This window comes from Micropterus dolomieu, linkage group LG20, assembly GCF_021292245.1.
Source record: "Micropterus dolomieu isolate WLL.071019.BEF.003 ecotype Adirondacks linkage group LG20, ASM2129224v1, whole genome shotgun sequence".
Lineage (NCBI taxonomy): Eukaryota > Metazoa > Chordata > Actinopteri > Centrarchiformes > Centrarchidae > Micropterus > Micropterus dolomieu.
The window spans coordinates 9,952,763-9,980,540 of NC_060169.1; the positions used below are offsets into that span (position 1 = coordinate 9,952,763).

Sequence of the window (27,778 nt, forward strand, 5' to 3'; positions counted from 1 at the left end):
ATGTAAACAATATTTGTAGGAGAAAGTGTTAGTTCTGAAACTGAAAATGTACCCATATTTTCTGGAAATGACCATGTGTAGGGTCATTGCCACTGCAGTTCGTCATAGTTGAGGAGACAATATCTTCTATCTTGTTCCACAAATGAATGTTCACCAATACAGGTTGTCCTGAGTGTAGGGATTATGTTTGCGATATGATTCCAAAAGGTTCTATTTATGTCATATTTTGGCAAACACTTCTGCAAAATATTAAATTAAATTTGGTGACAGAGGAATAAATACATTTCACTGTCAACTCAACTGTCAAGGAAAAAGATTAATAATGATGTTTGTTATTTGTAAGCCGAGTGTGTAAATGTTTCATGACTATTTGAAAAGTTCAGAGATGGATATTTTGAGACATGACAGGTAATTTACTCAGGAAATCTTCAGTATATTTATTAGCTCATAGATGTTTTCCAGTCTGCCTCTCGGATCAGACCTATTTTAGGAAACTGTCAGGTGAATTGGAAGAAAGATCTCTTTGGGTGACCTAAGGGGTTAAACGGGAGGCGAAGAGTCTCTTGGCAGCTATTCAAGAGGCGAGCAGCTTCAGGCGGTACTGGTCTCAGCTCACAGCAGCTGAAAGAGAAGGCTGTCTTTAACGCCTCCCCCCCTCCTGTGTCTCTGTCTCCATATAATTACACTATGGCTGACAGACATGGTGCTTAAAGTAACAAAACAAAGACGGAAAATAAACAGCACCTCAGTCATTCATTGAAAGGGCAAGCCCGAGATGTGTACATTGCCGAGTTTTATACTAATAGTTTAGTGGAGACGAGAAAGAGTTTACAGTGAAAGCAAAGCTATGTCCTTGGAAACCATAAAGGCGACAGCCAGTCATCCAATTACCCAGTTTCATATATTAATGAGGTAACAAGAAGCTCAACCACAACTGTTATTATTGTTTTATTTCCAGTGATGAGTCATGTTTTTTCAGTTTGTAATTAGGTTATGGTGATTTCATGCTTTAAATTTAAGAAAATAAAATTGACATAACTCTTGGATCTGACACAACTGTGGATAGATGCGTATGCGTGAACAGATATGTACAAGGGTGTTCATCAGTGGGGGTGTTAATGTTTGCTGCAAGGAAAGTGACAGAAAATAAAAGAAACAGATGGAAGGAGTGCAGCTTGGCAAAAATAATGAGATGTTATATTTGATTAATTAATCAATAAGATTACTATAAAGGTTTTTAATCTACATAAAATTGTTGATATAACTGTTATAACAGTTTAGTTTCATCAAGTAAAATTACAAATTGTAGCAGAAAATACTAAATACTGGCTATCATTGGCAACTGATCATATAAAGTTAGAATTGAAAGACAAACCTTAATGGTGTTACAACATTGAAGGGCATTTGTGATCATTTCTTTCCACTCATAGACTGACTGATTCGGTTAATAAAACAAACAAATCAGCAGACAAATCACAGTTAAACAACTAAATTTAACATATGTTTGTTTAGACCAATATTTAAATCTGAAACCCAATGTTTTTTCTTATAAAAAAATTCCTTATTCTTGGCATGGCCAAAATATCAACTTTGTACAGGAGCTACTTCATAACCTAGCAGGCAGATTGCCAAAGAATCAGCTTCATTATTATAATTGCTATTATCTGAACCAGACTTGGTAATGTTCCTGACTAACAAGCATGGCGTTACACAGCCTTTTGATCCAGTGCATTTGTCTGGCCTTTGTTGTATTAAAAGTACCTGAGTTAATTAAATTCATAAAGCTATAGTCTGCATTTTCAGCCACAAAATTTTACCTTCATTCCTGAGGTAGGGTGTCTCCCCTTCAAAGGGAAATCAAATTTTGAAAAATGTAAGTTTGCTGGCAGTGAAGCTGAAGGGCCTTTCAATAAAGTGCGACACAAACTAAACCATTTACTCTGTCAGTCATATAGAGACTGTGTAGGTGGGAGAAAAAAAATACATGTTTGTACCCACATCTCTCTAGCATGAATTTATTTTGATATGTCTTCTGGTATTAAAATGACAGAGGAAATAAAACTGACTCAGTGCTTCGGGCAGTCACAGAGGCGTCTTTAAACACCTCTGACCTTGGTATCATTAGATGTTTACTCTTCACTTACTGGTGACTCTGCAGACAACTTCCAATAACTTTAAACTTTGAGTTGAGCCTGAATTGTAGCATTTTCCAGGTGTATATGCCTAATCTTTGTTTAACAGACTTCAGGGCACACAATAGATTTGTAGTTTTTCAACAAACTTCCATTTGTTTAATACCTGGTTACAAGTTAGTAACAGACTACTTTGGATGTGTCATCGTTCTATGGTTGTGAGGATGAGATTAATAAACGCTGATGTGCAATCAGCAACAAGACAGTGAGGAGATGTCTGAGCTGTCTGCGGTTTCACACAAGAGGGTTCGCTAACAGCGGAGGTATCGATCCACATGCACTCTGAGAAGCAAAGTGACAAAACACTGTAAAGACAATGATGGTGTGATGAGGGAAGACAAGTGTGGATTTTGAGGTTGGAGAGTTTTTCTCTGGTGACCACTTGTATTACTTCAGTTTTTCTCACTCACAGGATAATTCAGAGCTGGATTATCATCTGAAAAAATGGTGACAACAGTGGATTTTTTAATGGATATATTTAAATTTGTAAGGTGTTAAATTAGGCAAAATGTCAAACAGTAATTTAATTATACAAATGTCTGATGTAAGGCACTCAGAATGGCATTTTCTTTTTAAAAAAACGAACCTGTTTTTCCCGAATTTGTTGTAGTTACTTCATGTTACCAATGTGTTGACAATCAGTTTTCTAAATTCTATTGAGAAATAAAATTGTTAATATAGAGAGGGGAGCAAAATACTTCTTTTCAGCCTGGTGATACAGTGAGTTAAGTCTTAAACTAAAATCAGCTTGTCAAATTTAACAACATTGTCTGCAATGAATCAAGTCTATTTGACTTGAGTGAGTGTTTAGTAGAAAACCATATATAAATGCAGTCCATTTACCAAACACTTCAAAAAAATACCATCATCAATCAGTCATCCTTGGTGCAACATGCTGTCTGAATTTGTTTGAACACCTGTACATATTTGTTCAGATTTCCATCTTTGAAATCTGACTCCAAATTCAGTCAACACAACACTGGATTTAAAGGTGCAGTGTGTAATACCTAAGACTGCTCTCTACCTGTCAAATTCATTCAAAAAAATAGGGGGCAGCATTTCATCTATCAGGTCATAATCGTTGTTTGCTAGTGAGCTCAGTTAGCTGTGCAGGTAACTTAGCGGTCCTATTAGCTGACTCCAGAATGGGCAGCTGGGCGAGCGGCAATGAAACCGCCTCAGCAACCTCCCAGCCTCAGAAATCGACAGAGGCCAGTCTGACAACAGGGAATACAGTACCGACAGGCACCAGAGAGGCAGCGACAGCGTGTAGGGCCAGAATATTTTCACTCTAACTTTGAAATTTAAGGGTTTATTCCAAACAAACCAGAGCTAAATGTTGGAACAGTAGAAAGACTAACCAGATGGCTTTTGTGAGTTTTATTTGGTTTCTGTTGATTTTGAATGAAGTGTGTTTTATGACGAGTTAATAAGGCAATTAGTTTACTGAAAGAGAGAAACTACATTCAGAAGGTGTGTGGTTCTGTTTTTTTGTTTGATAAGAAAATAGGTGTAAGAATATTGTTTATTTAGATTATTTATTAGACTTAAAAAAGCATGTGTAAAATAGCGATTTGCACACATCCTTAAAAATAAAGGAATGTTGTGACACCCTGTTGCAAGTCATTTGAATAATTTGTAAATAGCCTGAAACTTCTGCAAGTATGCAATAATTCACAAGAAATATGGCAAAGGCTAAAGCAATGTCTGAAATCTTATTTTATGATTTCCTACCTTGTTAAACTTCCAACCTCTTAGATTTAACTTGAAGCCCTTTATACGGACCCCAACCCACAGGTTGGAAACCACTGCTCTAGACCATGCATTTGAAAATGATCACTAAAAATATAGTATAATATAGTAAGTATACATAATTTGCAGTTAAGGAGCTAAAACTTGTAAGTATACTGGGATGGTCCTTTCAGTGATCACTCATCTTATTTGCAGCAAAACAGAAAATGTCTTCCATTAATTACCCATCCCTGATGTATTCATTAACATAATTATAACATCATAATCTGGACAGGGATAATTATAAGGTGCAGGGGTGGAGTTCGAGAGCCAGCGGCAGAATTAGCCCATTTTCCTTCAGTTCACAGTGAGGTCAGGACACACCGCAGCTCTGAAGACGAGGGCCAAAAACCCTCCTCTGCCGCTTGCTGCCTGGGATCCATTTCATCGTCTCCATGACTCTGAATCCTGACAAAGGAAAACAATTAAGACAGGAGACTGGGCAGGGGTGTTTTCAGATGAGAAAACCAAAAAAGAAATGGAAGAGAAACATGGTAAGTTTTTGGACTAGTTGTGCCAGCAGCAACTCTCCCACCCCAGGCCCTCCTCTGAATCCTTCCATTGTATCCTAACCACAAATCCCACACTTTGCCTGGAAAAGCAGAGAGGAGGCTTGACTGAAATATATATTGGAATTTTTGGGGGGTGTATGGGAATGGCCAGAGCTTTTATAAAAGGTTTTATTCAGTTCTGCATGATGTTATATACAAATAAGTGTTTAAAACTAAGATGCTGTATGTATACTGTAAAAGTGACTGAATTTTGTGATGATATTCTATGACATATGTTTCAAGCTCGGACTGCAAGCATACTGTAACAGTGGAGAGATGTTTCAATGCTGTAGTGTTTCTTTTTTTCTAAGGAGTGATCAACCCATCTTTACTTTTACAGCTAAAGGTAATTACAGGTTTCAGCAAGCTGCCTACAGAGGGTCAAGGTCAAAACTAAAATGCCTGAATGCCTGGGCTGAGCGAGGCGCTGCTGCTGCTGCTGCGGCTGCTTCTTAAACAAATGCCTCTAGAAAGGTTATGGCTTTTTTAATCTCACTGTTCTTGCTCTTTAACCTCTTGCCAAAATATGAGTTTCCATAAATGATTGTGTTGTTGAAAGACTCAAACAGGATGCCATTACTCTATAAACACAGAACTTTCTCCTACCAGAGTCGTTTTGAGCCCATGTGCCCTGCTGTGGTTTGTTGTGTAATCTCTCAGTTATGTACTTTATTTTCTCACCACTGGCACTGTGATGTCTTTCACTGTTTTCCATTGCCACTGGTCCTTTTTAATTCAAAAGTATGTAGTGTGTGTGTAATTAAACTTTTTGCCTACATGCAAACACAAACAACAAAACAATTGAGCATGAAAGTTCTTTCTTTACTTTTGGGAACATAATCAAAATGAATCTAAGGTTGGCTTACTAGCTTTTCAGAGTGTTTTGGTTTTTTTGCATCTCATGGTCTTCCTTGGTAGATAGCGCTGGCTCAGGTGTTATCACGTGACCTAGAGCAAAGTTTTACCTGACAAAAGGAGTGTTTTACCATTTTAGTCCACCACTTCAACACTAGATGTACCGCACGTGATCAGGCTGTGTTGTGCATAAAATATATTTCACACAGTAATGTGCACATACTTTAAGAACTTGTTTGCTTTGTCTCATTACTGAAAAGAAGTCAATCGAAAAAGAGTCAGAGGACAGTTGGAGAAAGAGCAAGGAGGACATTCTTAAACAGAGACTTGGGTTATGATCTACCCAAGAAATAGCACCACCTGTTATCACATGACCAGAGTTCCTCACTACATTAGCTGAGTTGAACGTTCTAAAAAGTTTGAAAAAAAGTTTTATCTTTTAAAAGAAATAGTAAAATTTTCTAAAATCAATATCATTCTTATATTGGTCCATTAACTAGAGGAGATGGTTAGCTTAGCTTAGCATAAAGACTGGGAACAGGGGGAAACAACTAGCCTGGGTCTGTCCAAAGGTACAAATACCAGCACCTCGAACCATTCCTGTAACACTGAAAATTGCCTCTATGGTGTAAACAGAAGAATATGTCTGTTTGCTCGGGGATAAAACAGACAGTGTTTGTCTTGCTAAAATGTTGACGAAAGTGTAACTAATGGATGCTATAGCTAGTAACAAAGTGCTAAGTCATAACCCTGCATTTGTCACCAACCAGCTAACTAAACCATAGCTCATGTAAAAGCACATCAGACCACCACAGAAATCTTCATTTAATACAAATACTTTATTGACAATGTGTGTATGGTATACTTTTTGATGGAATTGCTAAATCATGAGAACATAAACCAGGTTTGTCTTATTTTTACAGTTTATATTTGCAAAATGACACTGAGAAACTGTAATGCATATATAGAATCAAAAGTGCATATTCTTGTTCCTTTTTATTTTGTCCATATACACATTACACTATACATAAATAATTGCATTGTAAAAATGACTCAAGTATTTACATGTATAATATATTTTATATAATATATAAACTTTATATTAAATCTAGGTAGATTACAATAAGGATACTGGGTCTGGAAACCTCATGTGAGTCTGTGAGTATGTGTGTTTGTGTGCTATCTGTGGTTGTTAAGTAGCACCTCCAGCCAGCATGGACAGGAGGTGATGAACTGTCTGGAGTAGCAGGGGCCCCATCCTTTAGCAAAACTGATGCGAACACTGTGGGGGTCCCAGGGCCCCTCCTGGCTCTCAGGTTTCACGCCATGTTCTGCCATCCAGCTGGAGCGCTCATAGTCAAACACCTTGAGGGAGAAGCCCGGCATCACCCTCTTCACACTCAGCCCTTGAGCACTGGGTGGGTCCAGAGTGGGTGAGTGGACAAACACCGGGTGCTGGCAGCGATTGTACACCCACACGCCATCTGGCTCCCGACTCAGCACGATGCCATAGCCGATTTTACTGCGAATCTGTTGTACACCACTGCTGCTGTTGCTATTCCCTCCACTTTCATAGCTGTGATGCCCGTAAAGACCCGACGTACCGTGGCTGCCCGGGTCGTCACGGCGGCTGTGGTAGGCGTTGGCGTGGAGCTGGCCAAGGCAGAGGCCCGTGCCCTGAGGTAGGTCATAGAAGATGTTGAGCGAGGGCTCGTAGGCTGGATAAAGGCGACCCACGCGTGTGCGCTGCTCCCAGTAGGCAACACTGCACCAATGAGAGCAATGTCCGCCGGAAGTCGAGGAGCCGAGGGAGGTCCCAGTGTCTGAGAGGTAGAAGAGAGGTAGAAGAATTAATGTTTGCACTGGTAAGTGTGCTAATTTTTTATGACAGTAATTGTTCTTGAAGGAGGGAGAATGATGTTATGTTAAGGGGGAGGAGGAAGGGAGGAGAGAGGAAGTCTCAATGAAAGCATGAGCCACACGTTTGGATGGTCATTCTTTTCTCTATTTTCACTAGGAGTGGACGATGATCCAATACCAAGTAATACCAGGCCCAGAATCACTTTTAAATATTAAAAGCAGCTAATGTTCTATCATGTAGTGGAAAGCCATGTGTCATTATTTATGAGGAGAATGCATCAATAATAGGATCCTTCTCAACTAATTTTTATTACCACCAAATATTTTTCAAAACAATCAATGTTTCTTAATACAGCAGTTAAAGAGTGCAAGCACTAAGACACGTGGTCATGTGCCTTGATCTCACGTTCTTGACATCGATCCTACTGATACTACTCATCACTCAAAAAAAGTTATACTTGCAAGACACCCCCAGTTTTCACACACGTATCTCTCAAAACAATAAAATGCTTTAGCTCACAACAGCAACAAGTTGAAGAAGGCTTTCATTTTCATTTTATGTGACAAAAGAAATTTATTTCTCCCACTGCTTGATGTGCAAAATGTAACCTGTATTCCTACAGATGAGTGGCAACATAAAGGAAAAACCTACATAAATAGTCTTAGTAAGATTCTGGGGTCACCATGAGCCGTCACCACAGCTTCAGTACTCCTGCTCCAAGTCTCTCAACTCTACTGGAGGGCCTTTCTTCCAAAACATATTCTCTCATTTGGTATTTTGACGCTGTCAGTGGAGAGCATGTCTAACACATTGCTCCAAAATCTCCCAGAGGTGCCCAATTAGGTTGCGATTGTTAGCTGTGCAAAGGCTATAATATATGATTAAAAGATGAAAAAGTACATGCACACTGTTCTCGCTCCTACTTCTTGTTTTATTCAGAAGCAAGCTGCAAATTAGCTCACATCTGTTGCATTGCTTATCCTTATGCAACAATGTTTATCTGTTAAATTAATAATATGTGAATAACATGTTTCTGTCTTTTTTTGGCAGACTACTGTTACTACTAGCGTCTGCCAAGATTGTGCGCATGTCCTGATGATTGCCCTACAGTGTACTATGTTTCACACCATATCAATTTTCATGAAACCATTAAGTGACCCCTTATGCTCTGTATGGAAGCATCTGCATTCATTATTTTTTCATTTTTTTCCTTGAATTTGTTACTCATCTGAGTATTTTGAAAAGGTGGCTAAAACTGCCAACACTGAACAGCCCACTTCCTCCACTGACATCCCTCATCATCTCCCTCCATAACACTGCTTGAGTTAAGGAGGAGGTAGCAGAGAGGGGAGCTGGGGGGGTGGAAAGCATTCAGCTCTCTGTCAACCTAGCACAAGCCCGTGAACCCTTGACCCCCCAGCCCTCATGCTATCAGCTCACATTAACTCCCACACAGAGTGATGCCATTATTTTGCTCCAGAGACTCTATTGACACAGAGGATTTAAAGACCATGTGCCTGTGGCCCCATTCCTTTCATATTCCAGCAAGCACCCCCTCTTCATCCACCAGGGGCCAGGATGGCCTCGGCCCTTCTCCCATTAACAAGCTGCTTTTGGGTGAAACCAGGACCGAGATTAAGCTAGGTGTGTTGTGTTTGCACAGCAGCCATTTTAATTTCAACAGGGCTGGGGTAGAAGAGGTGGTGGTATTACTGGGAGCTTGGAGGAGGAGATAGGAGATGTGTGTGAATGTTTGTACATAAATACAATCACGCACACCCACTAGATGATGAGAAAGGGCCTCACACAAGCACATGTACACAAATTGGGCATTCTGGTGCAAACAGTATTATTATAACACACACTCACATACACACTGACACACAAAATTGCACTTCTCATCTGAGGCCCACGTGTGTCATTAGTGAATTCCAGGCTGGCAACTCCTGCGGCCTGGAGTTTTTACAGCTCTCCAATAAGAGAGCAGGCTGCTCAGCTAGCAGGATCCCTCTCTTTCTCTCACTCTATCTCTTTCTGACTCTCTCTCACACACATACACACACACACACGTTTACAAGCCATGCTCTTCCCTGTAATAAGGCAACACAAACATGTCTGGGGAAACACAGAGAGACTTTATGAGCTCACGATCAAATTTATTCCCAAGACATAAAACAAACCGGGACTTTTTGACAAAGTACACTTTCATTTCTGTCATATAATGAATGACCCTGCATAGAATATAGTATTAAATCCCGGCTTTTGAGCATCTAATGCATCAAGTTTTCATAGCACAGAGTATATTGAGAACTGAGACACAGAGAGAGCATCTTACTTAAACTTAAAAATAAACTTTGTATATATGTTTATTTACTTATAATCTTCTTGTTTAATGCATTGAGTTTGTGACTGTGTGATTTTTTTGGAGTAGCGCTTTGGAAAAGGTTGATGAAAATGGCAAAATTTGAAAAAATGTCCTCAATTTTGAAAAAAGGTTGTTATGCTTGCTTGAAGTGGATTTAAGTTAATGTTGCTAAAGGGGGATGGAAACACGTATACGTTCTGATGTAACAAACATTTAACTCACATGGCTGATCAGCTGTTTCCACTCTGAAATAAGAAGAACCTGTTTCCACTGTCTGCGTCTTCCTCTATATTCCCATAATGTGCGAAAACATGGCTGGTGGTAACAGGTACTTGCAAACTAATGACAAGACTACGGTAACTAGTTTTTGTTTTCTTCTTCTCTTTGAGTTTATTAGTGGTTGACAAACACCCGGGCTGTTTCTCAATATCGAGTTTGCCAAGACTTCTGTGCTTTAAAGCTCTCGCTTGGCAAGTTCGGCTCGGGAGTACAAACTCTCAGGAACAGGAGCACGCTTTTTTGGCGTGAAATGCATTCTGTGATACTTGGCTATCCGAAGTCCGCACAGCAGCATTGCGAGATAAAGAAAAAGTCCATAAATTCTAAAAAGTTATCAAAGGCTTGAAAACTGGCAAATATGAATGAGAGCATTCTTTCACATTAAGCTCTAGCACCACCGTCTTCTGAAGATTGACTGATGAGCTATGAAGTAAAAAACACTCAATTACGATTTCCACTAGTGTTTGACAATGTGAGCGGTACAGCATGTCATTTTTAATGTTTCTGACAGAGTCCTTAGCGTCATCATGCTCAGCCTGACTATCATCCAGCTAAAGATATGAAGGGAGAGCCGGGGGGGAGAGAGACGGAGGAAGGAGCGGGTGGGCAACCGACATCTTCAATGGAATTTTTAAAGACGGGTTCAAACTGGAGGTTATCAGTATGTTTATGTTCGAGCGGAGGAAGTTGAAAAACGGTGTGTTAGTTTGTGACTGTGTGATTGTGCATGCCTGCATCTGTATTTGAGGGCTGGCAGCAATTACAGCGTCTGCAAGCATTTAACCCAACCACCATTTAACAGCTCTGTTTACCAATTAGATAAGTAGCCTTTGTTATTTCATTTCAAAATCACTGTCTCTTAGTGCCAATCTCATCGAAGGGCCAGTACACTTCGCAGTTGTTTTTCTGCAAGACCTGGAATAAAGGTGGGAAGATAGATGGAATTTAAAACAAATAACTCGCTGTAATTAAATCACAGTAATCCACAATTTAAATGTATGGACTAGTTATGTTTTCGGACTGACAAAAAGCAGTGGCAATCAAAGTTCAGGGGTCAGACAGTCAGTTTCCTGCCAGCTCCCCACAGACTGGAACCTGGACTTCAAACAATGACAGCACCACTCATCTTTCCTATTTATTTTCCTCATCTTTCTGTTTTTCGCTCCTCCCATCACAACTGAATATATTTTAAAGGAATAGTTAGACATTTGGTCCTGAGTGAAACCAAAAGTAAGTTATTTCTTTTAAGTAACTATGTGGGTGAACTCACTTGATGTACTAAAGTTACGTCAGGTATGTGTTGGTCGATATGGTAAATATGACGCTACAGCCAGCAGACAGTTAGCTTAGCTTAGCACTCAATCTCACTCCCTCCAGAGGTAAATCTGCCACCATCTCAACAACTCGCTAATTAACACGTTATTTCTCATTTGTCTCATTTGAAAACTTAAGTGTAGAAACAACAGTCGGTGGTTTTATGGGGGTTATGTGCCAGATAATTTATTGGCCACGAGCCGTGACTTCCTGGTGTCACTAGCCTTGTTTCCATCAACGTTTTTAATGCGCATTTTGAAGTATCGCATGAGAAAAGGTTGATGGAACACGCAAAAGTCGAAAAAAAAATCCTTAATTTCACAAAAAAGTTTTTGTGCTCACTTGAGGTGGTTTTTGCCTTTGTCAAAAAAGAGTAAATGCGCTAAATGTGAGAGGAAAACACTTTTTCCAAATAAGTTGTGATGTAGCAAAGTTGTAACTCACGACTGATCAGCTGTTTCTGCTGTCGGCGTCTTGCCCGGTTGTGCAGAGTTCTGCGTGCCTGCCGAGAATTTCAAGCACCTTGCGGCTGGTAACGCTCATTTGTGCTGAGAAAAGAGGTGGATGCAAATCTCGGCAGGCAGCCTTCATCATCTGTTCTGTTCATTATGCATTCACCTCTTAAGCTGATGATACACAGGGCAACTTTTTGAGCAATGTTGCTGGGCAATCTTGCTAGTGGCAAGTCCGACTATGTTTTGAACGGATAGCGGCGGTGCGGGCGGGTGGCGGAGTGGTGGGGGAAGGGGATTATGGTAGTAATCTTTACTCATTACCATTGACGGCAACATTGCCCTGCACCATTGCTCTAAAAGTTGCTCTGTGTATCATCAGCTTTAAAGGTCCTGTTCGGATACTTTGCTCTGTACACTGATCAAAAGGGGCTATCACCGCATATTTTTGCTGAATCTCAATGAATTCTACTTCTACTGAGTGTAATAAAATATTAACGACTCTAAACGTTCATAAAATATATACTTCAAATAATTTCTCATCATTGATGAGACCCCACAAAGGATATTATAGCGTTTACAAGTATTATTTGGAGGTGCATGCAATTCTCGACAGGCATGCAAAACTCGGCTTAACACCGGATATTCCCATAACGTGCCAAGAGATGGCTGGTAGCAACTTGCCCGCTTGAAACACATTTCTGAGGACCTCTCTCCATTTTTCTAAGATCAGTGGCCATCAGGTTCATGCGACTGGTTTTGTTTCTAGTTTGGAACTCATATGTCTTGTTTATTACAGCCATGTGTAACGTCAACTACTGATGTAACTACGCTTGCTGTAGCCCAGTTTCTTCACTCCAAATCAGCTGATGGAAACGCAACATATTTTGTAATGTCTATTTTTTTTCTTTTTGTGACATTTCAAAAGTATGCTTAAAATTCGCATGACAATTAGATGTAAACTTGGCTAATGTGAATACAAGACTCAAAAAACGTCACTAGCCCAATATACAATCTTTTTTGAACTTCAGTTTTTGTCTGAATTAAACAAATGAGGTACAATTTAATTAGCAACTTTTACAGGTGCTATTAAGTAGATTTTTAACTTTGAACAGAGGAGAGTTAGCTCTTTCCTCCTGTTTCAGGTACTGATGCTAAGCTAAGCTAACTGGCTGTTGCCTGTAGTTTTGTAATGGACAAACAAGAAAGTGGGATCAATCTTCTCAAATTATTCTCAGCTAGAAAACCAATATGTATATTTCCCAAAGTGTTTTACTATTCCTTTAAACAGCCTGCTTTTCCTCCTCCAGTCTGAGCAGTGGAGGCTTCTTCTTGCTAACCTTAACCTGCACAGAGAGGAAGAAAGGAGAGACTGGGTGACAGAGGGAGCGGGAAAATGAGAGGGAGAGAGGGAAAGAACCTGCCAAGCATAACCAGCATCCACGGAAAAAATGAAGAGAGAGAAAGAGACTGTGAGAAAGAGAGGGTGGGAGGGAGACCCTCCTCTTTCATCCAGTGCCAAGGATTAGATTCCCCTCCAGTTATTAGACTCTTCCACGGTGCTGAAAGAAGTGGGTGGGTTGGGGAGAGGGAGGAGGAGGGCAGGGAGTGTAGGGGGACAGAGGGACGAGAGGGGAGGATAGAATTCAGCTACTGACCATTGTCGGGCGCCTCTAAGATTCTTTGTTTTGATTTAACTTCCTCAAATTTCCTCCCAAAAAGTAGAAATAAAATAAAATAAGGGGGGAAAAAAGGAAAACACCCCTCTCTGACTACAAATGGTAGGTTCTGTGTTGTTTGAGACAACTATCATTACAGGGCAACTTCAATCCAGCAAGCCACATTTAAGCTGGCGTCTTGACTATCTCTGCCATCAGAGGGCTGCGTTATCGCCAGACATGGGCTTTACAGTCGGACACAATGGGGCTCTCACTCACAAACAAACACACATTTTTGCACACACACACACACGCACACACCTTCCTTCTCACTCTTTTTCCATTGTAAAGTGGATCTTGTGACGTAGCCAGCTGCAGTGGCAACTAGGCATCTTTCCCTGCTTCTTGTTTAATAAAACAAGAAATCCGCTAACACCAATCCAATATTTCATACAAACAGGAGACCACATTCCTTAACCCTGCAGGGCGACTGAGCCACAGGAAAGTTACTGTGTGTCCCGGTAAAATTCATAGGAAGACGTGTTTGGAGGCAGTTTGGAAAGCTCCTCCAAGAGGAAGAGAGAAAGTAACCAGTTTCCTGCATTTCTACTGCTACTTCAAAGTGCCAGACAACTTAAGCCAAGGAATGTGTCAGGTTTTGCATACATCATTGCATCCTGGACAAACCCTGCTGTCAAGTCTTATATCATCCATCAAGATACCAAGTTCATGTTGTCATTGTGGACAAAAACACTGGAAATCCAAATGTAGGTGATTTTGAAGTTTTTGCTTCAGTTTCATGATTGCAATTGAAGAAATTCTGCTTATGCTTGTGAAAGTTTTAATGATGTCTGTGGTTCTTAGTTTCTTGAAAGCTGACACTTTAGAAATAGAGGGCGTCCTGGTGGTCGAGTGCTTAAGATGCAAATGCGTAACTGCAAATAACCTCTGTCGCATGTGATAACCTGTTTATTTTTCCTATTTTTCTTGTCTCTCTAAACTGTTGGCCTATAAAATAAAGGCAAAAACACAGATGTCCAATTCAACATGTGCGTTTGTTCAAATGTTACATTGCCAGGTTTATACATGTGTTATCTCAAACATTAGGCAAACAAAGAAAGTGAGAAATGAATGCAGCCAGGTAAATCAGTGTTCTCTGTGCAACCGTAGACCTTGTTCTTGGTTCAGTTTCAATAAACTCAGAATGAGGAAAATGTACAAAATGTTGTACAAGTTTCTGCAAAGTGACATATCAGTTTACATTTAATCACTCAGCATCCTCTTGAAGAAAGAGCACAAAGGCACATTTACATCACTGGTGTTTAGCTGTTGCTGTTCAGATTCAGGTGGACTGGCTCTAGCACATGATAACAGCTGTCACTGATGCTCTATTGTACCTTGTGGCGAAACAAAAACAATGTATCTGCAGCAACAATAAGCTGCTATTTCAGCAGTATTTTTCTTTTTTTATTGGAGGTTCTTTTGTTGTCCCATGGCCCTACCATTGGAGACTGTGATTTTGGTTCCATAGTTTTCTGCAGGTAAATGCTAAAAATAACAAGAGCTGCTCTGACGCATAAAGTAGCATTGTCAAATTGAAGATTCACAATAAATAAGCAAAAAGAGAAGGACTATGAACAATGACAATGCACTGCAAGCATTTCCCATTTTATCATACCCGTTTGACAGCTAGCTACCTCACCAGGAACAGAAGGCTTTGTTAGCTTACTGAGCAGCTAAAACCTACTGTATGTTTTCAGCTGGTAGGCCTACTTGTTTTATCTGAAAGTGAATTAATCTGAGTAAACAGAACTGACTGGTTATTGGATTGTGTGTCATTGTGGGAGGTCTTGAACTTTAAATCATCTTGAAGCAACGTTAGTTTCAGTGCAACATTTGCAACTGTAGTGCAACCAACCAAGGAGGAGGGTGGAGCTGGCGGAGCTAAATTCTACAGTACATTGATGTGTCACGGCAGCTACAGCAGGAAGTGATTTAATGATCTGCATATATGGCTCTATCTCTTAACTGTTGTAGCACCAGTGATAAAGTAGATAGTTTTGATCAACCATTCCTGATGTAATTGTGTTCATTCATACTTAATTTGTGACAGAGAGTGGTGAAAACAATTATACCATAGTCAAAGTTTGCACTGGAAACAGCTTTGCTAGATGAGGATGAGTCACTTTTGATAAGGAGAACATTAGGCCTTTCTTCAGCTTGCTCCATGGTGAAGATCATCTGTATTTGAGGGCTATCAACAAACATGTGGTGTCTGTGTATCCCGTGCAGCCTCTATACACATGGTTACATTTACCTACAGAGGCACCAGACACAGTTATACAAATATCATGACAGACTTGACTAAGACACTTCACTGAAGAAAGATGTTATATTGTAGCTTTAAGAATAACCTTTTGTTTTGCACAAATTACTTAAAAAAGATCATTTAAGATTTAAATCTGAATCTGACAAACACAGACACAGAGAAGCAGAGCGCTACCGTTGACAAGCCTCCCCTCCCAACACATTCCTGGACAGGCCCTCTTCCTCGACACTTCCTCCCCCCACTCGGCCAGTCACAGGGGTCAAGTTGACAAGTCTCTCATTGAGCCTCACATGGTCCCACTATATGGCCTTCACTCCTCACAATGTAATTACACACATTTATTGGTGGAATAGATCCATTTGTTCCACTGTGAAGAAGGAATTATGGAATTCCTTCTGAAACTTAATTTGGGAGAATTATCTGAATGTGAAGTTCCACAAGACTGTGGACTGAAAATACAATACAATCACTATAAACAACTCACGCAGTCCGAGGGTGACACAAGGACTGCGAGACCACGATAATCCTTAGAAAATGTGTTTAATAAGGGCAAACACATTTTGCAAGAGCTCATTTGATATTTCCTACATTTTCCTTTTTTTTTATTAAATCCGCTTTAATTTGGGGGTGAAGCAACGCAACCTGACATAATATCACTTTATTGAGTTGATATGGCAAATGTAATGAATTTAAGACCAATATTCACACTGTATTTCGTTCTGTTTCAGTCTCCAGAAAACTTCTGAGAAAAATATCTGGCTCTTTAGCTGCTAAAGGATCCACTATGTTCCCTAACTAGTCGCTAACGTTGTCTGTCTGTCTTTTAGTGCAGGTAGCGTGCAGTCGGTCTGTCAGAGCTTTTTTGCAGAAAACAGCTACCTGGCCCAGCCAAAAACCAAAAAAGTACAGTGGCAGGCAGTGAAATGTAAACAATGAAGCTAAAAGATGCTGTAGAGCTGAGGGGAAGTACAGAGTCGGATGATTTGTGGGTCCATCACTACTAGCAAACCATTCACATGACAGTAAAAGATATTGATTAGTGCAGTTTTACCCATGAAATTGTGTATTCTTATTTAAAAATGTATATACACCACTCCAAATAAAAAAACAAACAAACACTTTGACGAGATATTTTGTGTTTAAAGACCTCTTATGACAATTGTGGTTTTATTCATATGACATTTAAATTGTATTTTGAGGTTGGTCCAAGAATTAAAGGACACAGGATTGTTACTCACAAATAATTAGCCACTGCAACTAGTAAATCATCATTTGATTTAAATCAAACAACTTAGAACATTATTTCAGTATAACCCAAGAACATTTTGCGTTTATCTTGTAGTCATCCAGTGTTCAGACCGAGCTTTTAGTAAAGTTTATATGGGAGTTAACAGAGATCTACTGTATATTAAACACGCTAGCATTCTGTCCTTTGGATAAATTTGGAGCAAAAGAAGTAGCATTTAACTTCTCTTTAAGATATTACATAAAACAAATATAATTCTTAAAGGTTATCTTAATATCTTAAAGTATCAAACATGACCTTAATCCACGATGCTCACATACACGTGTTTTCAAGAAACATGATTAATGGTTATTGAATGAATGTCTCTCTGTGTGTACACATATATATATATATGTGTATATATATATATATATATATATATATATATATATATATATATATATATATATATATGTCTATATCGTTGAACAGGCACTCAGTACAAGATATATATATATATATAGAAGAAGTGGCTGATATCAAGGCTGGAAAAGGCTGGACTAAAGGACAGAAGCACTAATCATGGCGGCACAAGATCAAGCACTGAGTATAAGATCAATAGAGGCAGGAGTCTACCACACCAGGTAGGACCCCAGGTGCAGACTCTGCAAGGATGCCCCTGAGACAGTACAGAACATAACAGCAGGGTGTAAGATGCAGGCAGGAAGTGCACACATGGAACGCCATAACCAGGTTGCTGGCATAGTGTACAGGAACATCTGCCATGAGTATGGGCTGGAAAGCCAAAATGGAAGACACTTCCTTAGGTAGTTGAGAATGACAGAGCTAAGATCCTGTGGGACTTCAAGATCCAGACTGACAAACTGGTGATGGCTAACCAACCAGACATCGTGTTGATCGACAAACAGCAGAAGAAGGCTGCAGAGTTAGATGTGGCAATCCCAAGCTACAGCAACATCATGAAGAAGGACCACGAGAAGCTTGAAAAATACCAAGGGCTGAAAGAGGAGCTAGAAAAGATGTGGAAAGTAAGATCAACAGTGGTGCCAGTGGTAATCGGAGCACTGGGGGCTGTGACCTCCCAACTGGGAGAGTGGCTACAGCAGATTCCAGGTAAAACATCAGAGGTCTCTGTCCAGAAGAGTGCAGTCCTAGGAACAGAGATACTGCACAGAACCCTCAAACTCCCAGGCCTCTGGTAGAGGACCCGAGCTTGAGGATGACACATACCACCCCGCACGGGGTGAGAGGGGGATTTTTAAATATATATATATAAACTATTACACTCACTTAGATTGCTGTTGAATGGCCTCTTTGACTGGCCACAAACCAAACTCTGAAACATTTTTTATTATATTTTATATTTTATAAATCACAAATGTTCACATTTTATTTAGTTTGGTCATTTAACTGTTTATATTCTGTGAACAGTCAAATGGTCTAAAAGTAGTTCCAAAGCCTTGTCTATACTGCCAGGTATGTTTGCCTAAAAACAGTAACATTTTAATACATTTGGTCTAAAAACATACTGGTAGATGATTAAAAAAACATTTTTGTTCTTTATTTATACACTCCTTTTACACCAACATTATGAAATATGCAGCATGTGATACAAAATTTTTCATTTAAAAGTTTAGATGTAAAACAGCAGATATACAGCGGTAATACTTGCAGCATAATACATGATTTACTTATATTACAATGTTGTCTTGCGGTCTGAAAAAAGAGAAATGCTCTTTTTCTGCTTTACAAGGAAAATAGATCTGCTGCCTACAAGTGGGCTGCAGGTGTGTAACCTCAATCCTCAGATAGACAAAATTATTTTTGGATGGATGGATGTTTATGTTCAGCTACTAATTTTATGTAAAGCACTGCCTTCTTGAAGTGTGCAGTACAAATAAACTTGCCTTGCCTTGTGAACAGGAAATTGAAAACCAGCATAGCCTGTTACTAGTAATATAACACAGGAAATATACAGAGACACATTGTACAGTCAACTGTTCATTTCTTCATGTTGTCAGTTGTAAGCTTATTCAGGTTTGTGTCCCTCAGATCGCGATGGAGTTGGAGGTGTCGGCAGACTCAGACCAAAAGGAGCTTTTCCTGCTGCTGACAGCAGATTGGAGTTTGCCACTTGTCTGGAGCTTGCAGCCTAGTGACCTCAGGATGTTCATGAGCTGACGCCGGAACTTCACACCCACAAAGGCATACAGGATGGGATTGAGGCTGCAGTGGAGGTAACCCACGGAGGAGGTGACTGTCTTCGCTTTCTCCAGAGATGATCTGACTCCACAGGGCTCGCTGCTGTTGCTGGAATGAAGTGTGTCCACCATGAGTGTGATGTTGTATGGCGTCCAGCAGAGAAAGAAAACCACCACCACGGCCATGATGACCCTGAAAGCTTTCTGCTTTTGGAGGCCCTGGGAGCCGCATCGCAGCCGCCGCAGGATGCAGGAGTAGCAGAAGATCAGGACAGCTGAAGGCAGCAGGAAGCCCACTGTGTGGTAGAGCAGCCGTGATGCCAGCCGCCAGTCACCTACCGACTGAGAGGCGAGCTTGTAATTGCGGACACACTCGGTTGTAGCTCGTCTGTCATCCCTCACATCTTGCAGAAAAATCCAGTCAGGGATGGAGAGGAGCAGGGAGAAGAGCCACACGGCCAGGCAGCTGACCTGAACGACCCAAGGATTCCTGCGGGAGTACATCTGGGTAGCATGGACGATGGACAGGTAGCGGTCCAGACTGATGCAGGCCAGCAGAAAGATCCCACAGTAGAAGTTGATCTGAGGGTACAGAGCCAAAGCTAGGTGAAACATCTTTTTGTTGCAACAACTGTCCATTTACTATCATGCACTTGAATGCAGACAGTTTTAGCGCACCTTTCCTGCTGGACACCTCTTACCGTAAAAACAGCTCCAGTGATCTTGCAGAGAGGAGTTCCAAAGGTCCATCCCCCAGCTTGAGCGGCCTGTGCAGCCCAGAAGGGCAGCGTCAACAGCAGGAGGAGATCTGCCACAGCCAGGTGGAGGATAAAGGTGTCTGTCACACTCCAAGTCCTCTTGCTCTTAGCCAGAACTCCCAGCAGCACACCGTTCCCCAAGACACCCACAACAAACGTCACCGAGTACAGTACAGGGATGAACACCGCCTCAAAAAGCATGCCCTCTTTCAGGTCGCATATGTCACCCCCATCGCAACAGTCTCCATAAGTTTCGTTGTTGTCATATGCGAATAAATCCTCAAGGTCATCTAAATTTAAATCCGAGCCGGTTAATGTTTGCACGCCACTAAACTCCATCGGTGAACTCTGCACAAAAAGAAAAGAAACCTATACATTAAATTGGCATTTGACCTGTGTAGTTTATTTCAACCACAAGGGGGTGCTGTGTAGGTTTAAACAAATCTATCTATCTACCTACCTATCTATCTATCTAGGCTATCTATCTATGATTTTTGGCTATGGCTATTTAAAGCACATTTCTCTCATTTTAATTAAATGTTCTGTAAATACAGTAAAATAACAGACAGAATTAGACCACATAAAAGCAAGATAACAATTCAACAGTATTTATCATTAGCAGATTTCTTTGGGTCAATGAACATCACGTAGGCATCACATCTTATCATGAACTTCCAGATGCAGCATTTACTTTGTTATCATAAACAAATAGGCTACTACATCAAGGTCAGAGAAAAAAGGCGCTTAATTACTACAGTAAGAGATCGTTATTATGGGCTGCTCTGCCGCAGACAGCCCTTTCAGCGGGGTGAAGGTTTGGTCATGTTACGTGAATCCGTGTGGACATGATGCGCCTTCTTGTTCTAGTCACCCACCCCTTTATGACGTGAACCGTTAATCAGCTGTCTTTTGGCTCATGACGAACATATCCACAAAAATCCATTTGGAAGTTAATGCGACTTTTTGCTATACCACAGTCACTCACACAGTCACGCCGTATTTAGTTTATTGGAATGAACTAATTATTGGGTTTTTATTTTATTTATTAATATTTTTAATTGTTATTAACTGATTGCTTTATGCCAATCAGCATGATCTCAGTTCCTGTTTAGCTGGAGAAAGTTTTTGCCATTTCAGTATTTTACTGTCGCTATAATTCCTTTTTGCTGTAGCCGATAGGGAAGAGAAATTGATGCACGTCCAAGAGGAAGCATGTCAAAAATATGCATTACACCAAGTAAAGAGCCTTGATGCACTAAAATATGAATCACAAGGTTAATTTGGCATCTGTAACTTGGTGCATAAATTGTCATGTGGTCATGTTTTTTTTAATCTTTACACTTTTGCCTCATTGCTTGATACGTCACAAAATGCAACTTGAATGTCACAGTAATTTAACAGCACACCCTCAAGCTTAAAACCACATCACAAAACGCTGTGGTATTTTTCTGTGAACTAAATGTGTGAGACAAAATTACAAATAGAATCAAAGTTCATGTTCATATTAGTTAATACGGTAAAGGTGTAGGCCTACCCTACATTAAAGCACAGAAGTAGCAGAAATGCATCATACTCGTGATTCACAGATTGGAATTAAATTATTCAAATAATAAATTATATAAGGTAAATGGTCTGTTCTTGTAGGCTATAGCACATTTCTAGTTTTCCCACCACTCAAAGCGCCCTACATCACATTCAACCACATTCTTATGAGCGGGGGCTAAGGTGACATCTGCTTATCGCAGACTGGGGGAGCCATGGATCGAACAACCGACCTTCTGATAAATGGATCGCAGATTTACCACCGGAGCCACAGCTGGATGTGATTTAAGGTTTCCCTACTGAAGAAAAATATCATCCCAAAAAAAAAGGTTTAAGATTATAACTTACCAAATTGTAATCCTCTAATGTATTCTTTGTATTGTAGCTCCGCCGGGCTTCACAGCAGAAATGAGCTCTATCTAGGGACCCAGTGATGTCAGTAACATCTGTAGAGCCCCCACACAGAGTCAAGACTAAAAACCCGCCTCAAACCACATCATCAGCATTCAGCATCTGACAAAAAGGAGCAACACAAATGGGGAAAATGTTGTTACTGTTGTATTAAAAAAAGAGTTATTGTGATTGTAACCTCAACTATTCTATTTTACCTTTTATTTATAACATTTCTTTTATTGAAAACACAAGTCAGAGATCTGGTTGGTGATTCAGAAAAGGTTTAGAAACAAACTAGCCAAACAGACATTAAATGGCTTTTTAAAAAATAAATTCCTTGTAAATTAGCATTTATTTTAATTTTTGTAAAACTCAGACTCTCCCTGCTGCCCTCTTGTTCAATGTTAATATAGGGATTTCACACCTACGTTAAAAATGCCCAAGATGTCATAATGTGGTTAGGCTGTACACTTTCCAACAAACACTTCTTTGAATTGAACAGACCGAATATGAAAATAGGCCTCCTAACAGTTTCCAGTGGTTTGAATATGTTTTCGAATCACTTGGTGTTAAATAGAAATACATTGTGCTGACTTTGTAGAATATGCTGTGACAATACCGTAATTTTATTGAGTCACGCTTGCAACCTCAGGAGAACATTTGCATTTATTCTGGCCATTGAACAACAGCATGCAACCTTTACTTTTAGACATTTTGTACTATTTTCACATTGCCTTTGTTTATCAGACATGGTCTTCAACTTCCTTAATGAACTGCATTAGAGACCAACCATCATCACACCACTTGTCCAAACCACAGATGTACTGCATGAAGGATCTCTCATTTTTTGTTTCAATTTCTCTAATGCATAGTATAGGTAATTCATTAATGTGTGTGATCGCAGCATGCTGGCCTGATTATGTGAATTTTAATGTATCATTCAATAGAGATGTTGAAGGCATTTATTCAATTTCCGAACCACACATTTAGATTAGATGAGATCACTTTTTTAATGCCCTGATTTGTCTTCCATGCACAATGACAATAGCAAGAGAGGTTACAGCAGACAACATGTGAAACTGCCACAACAGTTATAACTAACACAGAAACTAAGACTTTTTAAATATGACATTAGTGAAGCTTAGAAGCCTGCTTAGCCACCACATTACAATTGAGCAATTAATAAATAAAAGTATGATTATAAGTGATGCACCTAAAATCAAGACCAATAAAATACACATGAAACAAAAACTAAAACAATCTTAGAACTTATAGCAAGAAACCACTATGCCTGTGTGTTTGTATTCTGGATTTTCCCCTGTAAAAAGACAGAGACATGTGAAAACTGTACAACTGCAAGCACAGCAGTAAAATGAGTATCCATATATGCATCATGCTGTTCACCTTTATTATCTTACATACCAAATGACAGGAACAGCAGAGGATTGTTTATGAGTTGCATTGGAACAGTATTGACACACAAACAACAGCAACTCACACCTATGCAATTAAGTCTAGACAATAAGCCTGATGAGCATGAATGGAAGATAAGAATCAAAATAATGAATGAACCTCTTCGTATTGTCAGTTTATCAGTGAAAAATCTTTTATTGTCTGTTTATCAGTGTAAAATCTGACCATAAATCATTTTTTACTACCAGTTCATAGGTGCAGTCATCTTCCCCCAAACCCCAAGATTTTTATCACACCTTTTTTTTTGTTCTTAGTATTGCTCATGCAAATAACGACACCTGCAACGGCATGGGGTGTCTGTCTGCTTCCCCTTGCCTGTCTTCTGCACAAAAGGTTCAGAGCGTGTTCCTGTTTTTTTCACACCTTTTCTTTCCTCTTTTGTTTGCAGAGTTATGCAAGTCTTGTGGTGAGAGATGTTGATGGAAGTGCAAGCATATGGCCATGAATGTCAAGACAGTGACTTTTTCAGCCCACAGCTACAAAAAACTCTTCTGCAAATGAATTCAGTTGTGGTTCATTTTATTTAAAATGTAAACAGCATGCACACCTGACATTTTACTGTGTGACTGAGTTGTGACCCAGTGTAATAAGCCTTTCCTGCCCTAACTACGTAAGTGTTTTGACAGGAAAAGGGGTTTTATTTTTCAACACCACCTGTTCAAGGGTGTGCATGTCAGTAACCAACATTTCCCCCTCACAGTACGCTTACAACTCTATACCACATTTTTTGAAAAATCACTTTTTTTAAATGCTGCCACATGTGTCTGTAAAATATGTCAAATGTAAAATGATAAAAAAAAAAGGTGTGTGTATATTTTTCACAAGGCATGCTAGGTTGCCAGTGTACCCCTAAATTTGGGTTAAAAGTATAATAGTGAAACCATGGAAACATGTCACTTGAGGAACTGAAAAATAAATCTGTTTCATTTGCTAGTTTTGATTCCTATAATCCTGTACCATAGTGTTGGTTGTCACATTGCTAAGTTTAAATAGCAACCAGTTATTTTTACACAGCTAGTTGTGATCAGTGTACTAATTCAACAGTAACAGCCATCACAGGTCAGAGGCTCACAGCAATATAAGATGATGGCTATTTATATTAAATTAGAGATGAGAACTATTTCTCTCTCTATTAGATGAGAACTATTTATATTCAATTTATAAATATTTTTATGATGTTATTAAATAGATAAAATATCAAAGCACATTGAGAACATTATCCTTTTCACTGCTGTTTGAATACCCTGTGTCACCAACCCATCCTTCCTGCAGCTTCTGGTTTTTGACTGAAAGAGGTTGGTATCACCATAATGTACTGTGCCACTAACATCAATTTTTACTGTGGAATTTAAAAACTCAGTAGCTAGTTGTCATAAGCAGTAGGTGATAAGGCTTTGCTTACTTAGTATGATGTATCACTTTACTTGAGGGGGCGCAAAAAGAGTAGCCTAACAAATGATTAAGGATGGTTATTGTTTATTAGTTTTGTGCTGGTTCAGAGTTAATCAGGAAGGGCTCATGAAGAAAGTGGTCAGAATGTCGATTCATGATTCCAGTCAGTCCTCTACTAAATCATCATCTACTACTGGTCTTCCATTCAGAGTTATTCACTAAACTAAGTATTCATTTATTCATTAATTATCATATAGTTCCTCACTTGTTCCAATTTTGCGTACCGCATTGTAAAATGTTACCCTATGCAGTTGAAGGGGCCTATAATTTATGGGCCAGCACAAGATGGAGGAGTTTGCCTGCGGGCCTACCTATTTATTTTATGAATGAAAAAGTATTTAACATGCATTTCAACCTTATGGCTGCAAAGGGACCAGAAACTAAGGGTAGGGAATTTTAGCTGTAAATTTACGTTTAATGTTTTTTAGTTCCAGGGTTCATGACCAAACAATAATTAATTTTTAGTTATAACTCATGTGTGGCCTCCCCTCCTTTGTGCAGCCTTGAGTTGGATTGTGACAGTTATCTGAAATGTCATATTGCAAATACTGATAATCAGTATTATAGTAGGCTACGTTTTTTTGGGAAAATCCAATGATTTGCAACATTGGCCACAAGAGACATTAAAGGGATAGCTACCTCAGGTATAAACTATTTTTAAATAATCTCTGATAAGTTTATATCGTTTCACAGTCTACATTGTCATGTCACTCGATGCATCATGACACTTTGCCTTAGTCTACGGTTTACAACACCCACATTAAGATCACTAAACATTCCCTGCTGAGAGAGCAAAACTCCCACGAAAACAGATGAATTTTTTATTTTACATGTAAAAAGAAACAGCCACCAGATCACTAGTGGATTTCCTGTGTGACATTTGCTGTGACATGTAGCATCGTGCATAGTTAATCTAAAATAGCAAAGAACAAAAATGCTGACCGATTTTTTCGTGTCAAAAGGTGCATGACTAAAATGTAGCTTTTTTCATACATTTTGTGCTGACAAGAATAAAACAAACAAACAAACAAAAGAAGTGATTGTGTAGTCAAACTTGTTATAATTTCGTGCTATTGGAGGCCACTGACAAGCCGTATTCTAAGAGTGAAAACAAAATAATCCACTGTACGTGAAGCCCACGAGTACCACAAAAGGTAGAGTGGCAGAGCAGCCCCTATAATAAAGGAGCTCTTTGAACACTAATATATATATGTATATATATATATATATATATATATATATATATATATATATAACACTAATATAGAACACATGAAAATGGAAAAGGAGGGGAATGTTAGAGAGAAGGTTTGTCTTTGTTTTCCCCCGCTCTTTTCAGCCCTGTCCAGTATTTTAGGTGTGTTAGGGAGGGTTTTAGTACATAACATTAACAAATACTTTGCTGAGCTACACTGTGACATACATTCTTTAAAGGACAGACACTCAAGAAAAGAGCACACCTCTGTCACACATGTTGTCACAGTGACCTTGAATGTGGTTTGTTTAGAGTTTTACTAGCAGGGCAACGATGAATGCAACGGTCACAATGCAATGTCACGTGTCATTGTGGCTCCATCTGTTGGGTATATTTGCATACTACAGCCACAAAAAAAATTATATGAAAACATGACATTTCATATTTTTTGTGTGTGTGTAAATAATGCATGAAGGTTGAAGTTGGATGTGCGAGAAGGTTTGGCTTTCAGCGCAAAGTCTTTACAGTGGACACTGGGACAGATAATATAATATATAATAATATATAATAATCAGCTGCAGCAAACGGGAGTGAGGCACTGATAACAGAGAACTTCTGATACTTCTCTTGCAAGCACAAACATCAAGAAAGAAAATCTGAAAAGCATGTTTCTTTAAAAAAGAAAACTAAGACATCCTTTGCCAAATAAATAAATGTTGCATTACATAGGCTGCAAGACAAATACAAATAGTTAAATAGTTAGTTAAATATAAAAGACACAAGTCATCTTTTAAAAGGAACCTTAGAGAGTCTAGTTGGCGCCCTCATTCACTCTGCTCTGCTGACAGAGGAAGACAGAGATGTGTCTTAGCATGACGATACAGCAACTGCTCAGTTATCTGAGACAAGCAGGATTACAAGTTGGCAAACAAAGACTAGGCTGTTAAGTTCAGGGTCATGTTTGTTTGTTTTTTTCTACTACAGCTGAATGACATATTGTTTCTCCAGGACCAAGTGACAAAACATCAGACAAAACATTTATTTAAATATCTTTATATAATATACTACAGTGTATGGCTTCATATGGAGAACTGAGTTTAATAAAACATCTGAGCCTGTTGAAACAGAGTGCACTGCAAATAAAAAGACATACTTGTGACTTTATCCAACGAAGGTTAAAATCAAGGGCAACTGGACTTGGTTGAAGATACTGGAAGACGTTTCGTCCCTCATTCAAAGGACTTCTTCAGTTCTGACTGACTGGCAGGGAAACTCAGCTATTTAACCTCCGTGGGGTCCTTATCCCGGGTCATCGATACCGCTAGTTCGTTAGTGTTCCTTGTTGCTGTGACGACAGTCGTTAAGACTACCTGTGGCCAAGACTGAACGACCATCGTTGGTATCTTCACCTGAGGCCAATACTTGACGTTTGTTGAGTTTCCTGGGAAGTGATGAAAGGACAGCATTGTAAGTGGGGGATAAGTGGTGGCGTAGACCCCCTCCCCTGTTCAATGACGGCTTCTCCACCCTGGTGTAGATGGGTTCCTTGACACCTCTTTCAAACCATCCATCTTCTCTGTCTAAAATGTGCACCTGGTGGTCCTCAAACGAGTGTCCTCTGTCCTTCAGATGTAAGTAGACTGCAGAGTCTTGACCTGAGGAGTTGGCCCTTCTGTGTTGAGCCATGCGTTTGTGTAGTGGTTGTTTAGTCTCTCCAATATACAGGTCTGTGCATTCCTCACTGCATTGGACCGCATACACTAGATTGCTTTTCTTGTGTTTGGGTGTGCGGTCTTTGGGGTGTACCAGCATCTGTCTTAGTGTGTTCTTGGGTTTAAAAAACACAGGGATGTTATGTTTGTTGAAAATCC

General features: G+C 39.6%; 2 protein-coding genes across 2 annotated transcripts in view; both read right to left on the reverse strand.

Annotated features, from left to right (window-relative positions):
• Positions 1-6,372: 6,372 nt before the first annotated feature.
• Positions 6,373-27,778, reverse strand: part of LOC123959121 (mothers against decapentaplegic homolog 6-like) — a 33,186-nt gene continuing 11,780 nt past the window's right edge. The window contains exon 4 of the mRNA XM_046033010.1: positions 6,373-7,212. Coding sequence (XP_045888966.1) covers positions 6,569-7,212 — 644 coding nt within the window. The 3' untranslated portion in view covers positions 6,373-6,568. The remainder of the gene's footprint in view (positions 7,213-27,778) is intronic.
• LOC123959122 (C-X-C chemokine receptor type 3-like) lies at positions 18,428-21,860 on the reverse strand. The gene is made up of 3 exons (XM_046033011.1): positions 21,743-21,860; positions 19,796-20,200; positions 18,428-19,676 (listed from the first exon to the last, which is right to left on the reverse strand). Exons 2-3 carry the CDS (start codon positions 20,189-20,191, stop codon positions 18,942-18,944), a joined length of 1,131 nt encoding a protein of 376 aa, XP_045888967.1. The 5' UTR covers positions 20,192-20,200; positions 21,743-21,860; the 3' UTR covers positions 18,428-18,941.